The 3,278-nt window shown below is 38.6% G+C and overlaps 1 protein-coding gene across 1 annotated transcript in view; it reads left to right on the forward strand.

Annotated features, from left to right (window-relative positions):
- Positions 1 to 2,213: 2,213 nt before the first annotated feature.
- The window catches only part of LOC116083264 (cell surface glycoprotein CD200 receptor 1-like), a 27,645-nt gene continuing 26,580 nt past the window's right edge, over positions 2,214 to 3,278 (forward strand). The window contains exon 1 of the mRNA XM_031360081.1: positions 2,214 to 2,280. Within this exon, the coding sequence (XP_031215941.1) occupies positions 2,214 to 2,280 (67 nt within the window). The remainder of the gene's footprint in view (positions 2,281 to 3,278) is intronic.

Here is a 3,278-nt window from a genome sequence, read left to right on the forward strand (position 1 = left end):
CAAGGTCCTATCTCTCTGTAAGGATGTATAGGCAGCTAATGGCTGCTAGGGGGAGGAGCAATTTTCTTAATAACAAAGTTTGTTTATTTTTGGTATATATCATATACATGTCATATACATGTAATATATGATATATGTTAATACATGTGTATGTATGAGGTATATCTATGTGTGTGCAATGCTCATGTGGAGGCCACAGGTTGTCTACAGGTATCTCCCTCAATTGCTTTTCACTGTTCTTCACTGTTTTGCTTTGTTTTAGGGGGTGGGGAAGGGTCTTTCACTGAAATAAGAGTTTGATATTTCAGTGGGATTGACTGACCAGGAAGCTTGCGGGATCTTCTTTTCTCTGACTTCCACATCCCTGCTCCAGAGCTCAGCTGCGTTGATCACAGTAGTGATATTCAATGTGACATCTCAGAAGTAACTATATTGTGAGGTGATTTTCTTCCTACCTGCTAACGGACCTACATTTACCGTCAGTTTTCTGCCAGTGCTGCTAATGAATCCCCTTTAGAGTCACAGAGAAGGAGAGAAGAGCTGGGGAATGGATCTAGACATACAAATCAGAATTTCAGCACAAGACACACCTTATAAGAATTGCCATGTCATGAGAAATTGGCAAAGTTTTTTTTCAATTATTTCTCTGAATAGCTAATATATTAAAAATCAACAATATTGCTCAAGTCACAGTTTAGAAAACAGCTGTGGAAAAGGTTGAGTCCAGATTTCTTACTCCAGAGTCTAAGCCCTTTAATTCAGGCTCACTGACTATCCTTAGTTATTATTCATTAGCTTTGTTGCTTTTTAAAAACTTAAGCTGGAAACAATTTTCTGTCCTCGTTTATGATACCCCTCGAGGTCACACCCTTCTGAGGGCTGGACAGCATTGCAGTATATGTGAATAGCATATGGATATCAAGTGTGTGGCTCTAGACCACAGAAGGAAATTGCAATATTCTGTAAAGTCACAGGATGTGACTACAAAGAGCACACACATAGCCAGACGGATCTGTTCTGCTGGTCATTTGTTTGAAGCAAGGGTCTGATGATCGGTAAGTAGACTGGCATTTATGGATGCAGTTATTAAAACTTCTTCACTCACTGAATTATCTCTTTTAAAATCCAAACTGACTTAGATTGGTCTTTTGCTCTTCTTTCCATTTATTTCAGACCCTCTTCTTTGTGTTTCTCTGTTCCTGATGTTGCACTGAGATTGGCTTCAGATCCATACTCCTCTCTCTTTCTCTTCTATTAGATTCCTAAATAGATCTCCTAAAGAATTAGAGAATGGTACATAATGCAGTAAATAACATAATTTGACTAATGCCCTTTTGATAGGAATTAAATTTAATCCTTTAGAAAAATGGCAATCTTATCCACTTATGGCTTTGCATTTATTTCTAAATACCCAGACTCACACACAGTTATTTCCATTTAATGCTAATAGTGGATTTCTTTTCTATTGTCTCTAGCCTGCTGTTACCATTGAGAATTAACTTTCATGACTCTGTTTCTGAAAACAAAATAGTTCATTTATTGTTTTTCATTTAAAGCATTATAATAATATATTAATTTAGGGTGACTCTTTTTACCTCTTCTATTATTTTTCACTATAGTTGTGACATATCTCTAGTGGGCTGGTATAGTAGATTTCAGGCTTTCATTCTGATATGGTAACAAAGGGCGTTATAAACTATGGTGCTTATGTATGAAGAGGCATAGAATTATGACATTGCTTGTGAGCTGCAGAATAAACACTGGGGGTCAAGGTGAGCAGGGCAGAGGGCTTAGGAGCTTTAGGAAGGAATGCTCCACTGGTGACTTCCCAGAGCCATTGTCTTTGATATAAACACTGCTACTTTTAGCATTAATTAATTGGATTTTTCTATCTATTGTACATATTGCTTTAGCTTACAAAACTGAAATGTTTTCTGAATTCTTCTCTGGGGTTTTCAAGTTTCTCATTGGCTGTATTTCTTCTTTCTTTTTTCTTATTGATTTTCAAGATACTTTCATTTTCATCTTGGCTCGATTTAGTATACCAGGAGATTAAGGCATCTGTAAGAGCTTTCCTAGATTAATTGATAAGAAGGACTCACACTGACTGATTACAGGTGGCATCACAGCATTGGCTGAATAAAAGAGACATGCACAAGCAAATAGCATGCTGGCATTTCCCCTTCCTCCACTTCCTGACCCACTATGGCCTGATGTCCTTGGTGGTGGATTGTGTCATGGAGATTCTTCACATCATGGCAGAGCAGGAAGAAGTGGGAGGTACAACACAGGTCTCCTTAAACCTTTCAAATGTCTGCCCCTACTGGCTTGGTTCTTTTGTTCCTAAAAGGCCTTAGACTGCAGATTAATCCCACTATCTGGGGTATAAAGCATCCAAAACATGAGCTTGTTGAGGACATTTTAGATTTAAGCCACAGCATTCCCTTACACTGTCATGTACTACTTTGCCAATAGGAGACTCTGCTAGATAATTATAATGAGCATTGTTTTTTACTGTAGAAATATTTACCAGTGGTTCCCTAGGCATTTACGATTCTTATTTTTTTATATTTAATTCTATTTTTTTTTTACTTATTTACTTTACATCTTGCTCACTGTCCACCTCCAGTCACTACCTCCCACAATCCTTCCCCCTCCCATCCCTTCTCCTCTGCGTGGGTGGGGGCTCCCTGGGTATGCCTCCCACACTGACACTTCAAGTCTCTATAAGGCTAGATTCTTCCTCTTCCACTGAGGGCAGACAAGGCAGTCCAGCTGGAAGAATATATTCCATGTACAGGAAACTGCTTTTGGGATAGCCCCTGTTCCAGTTGTTCAGTACTCAAGCTGCACATCAGCTATATATGTGTGGGGAGCCCTAGGTCCAGCCCTTGTCTGTTCTTTGTTTGGTGGGTCGGAGTCTGTAATTTTCTTATCCTTAAATGACATTTTATTTTTTGTGAAATTGAGAGATGCTTTTTACATGAACTTCAAGCAATACATAAAAACTCAAGAGCCTTAATTTTTATTGGTCATATGCACTGTTAGTATTTGCTGGATGCTTTTCTGTGAATATACATGTAAGTATATATCTTACACTGAAAAAAAAAGAGTTAAAAAACACTTTCACTGGACCTGGAGAGAGAGCTCAGTGCTCAAGTGTACTAGTTGCTTTTTCAGAGGACCAGAGACCTGTTCATAGCATTCACGTAATGGCTCACAACTGTCGGTAACTCCAGTTCCAGGGAATCTAACACCTCTTCTGGTTTTTACAGGCA

The sequence above is a fragment of the Mastomys coucha genome, unplaced genomic scaffold (genome assembly GCF_008632895.1).
Source record: "Mastomys coucha isolate ucsf_1 unplaced genomic scaffold, UCSF_Mcou_1 pScaffold12, whole genome shotgun sequence".
Taxonomy (NCBI): domain Eukaryota; kingdom Metazoa; phylum Chordata; class Mammalia; order Rodentia; family Muridae; genus Mastomys; species Mastomys coucha.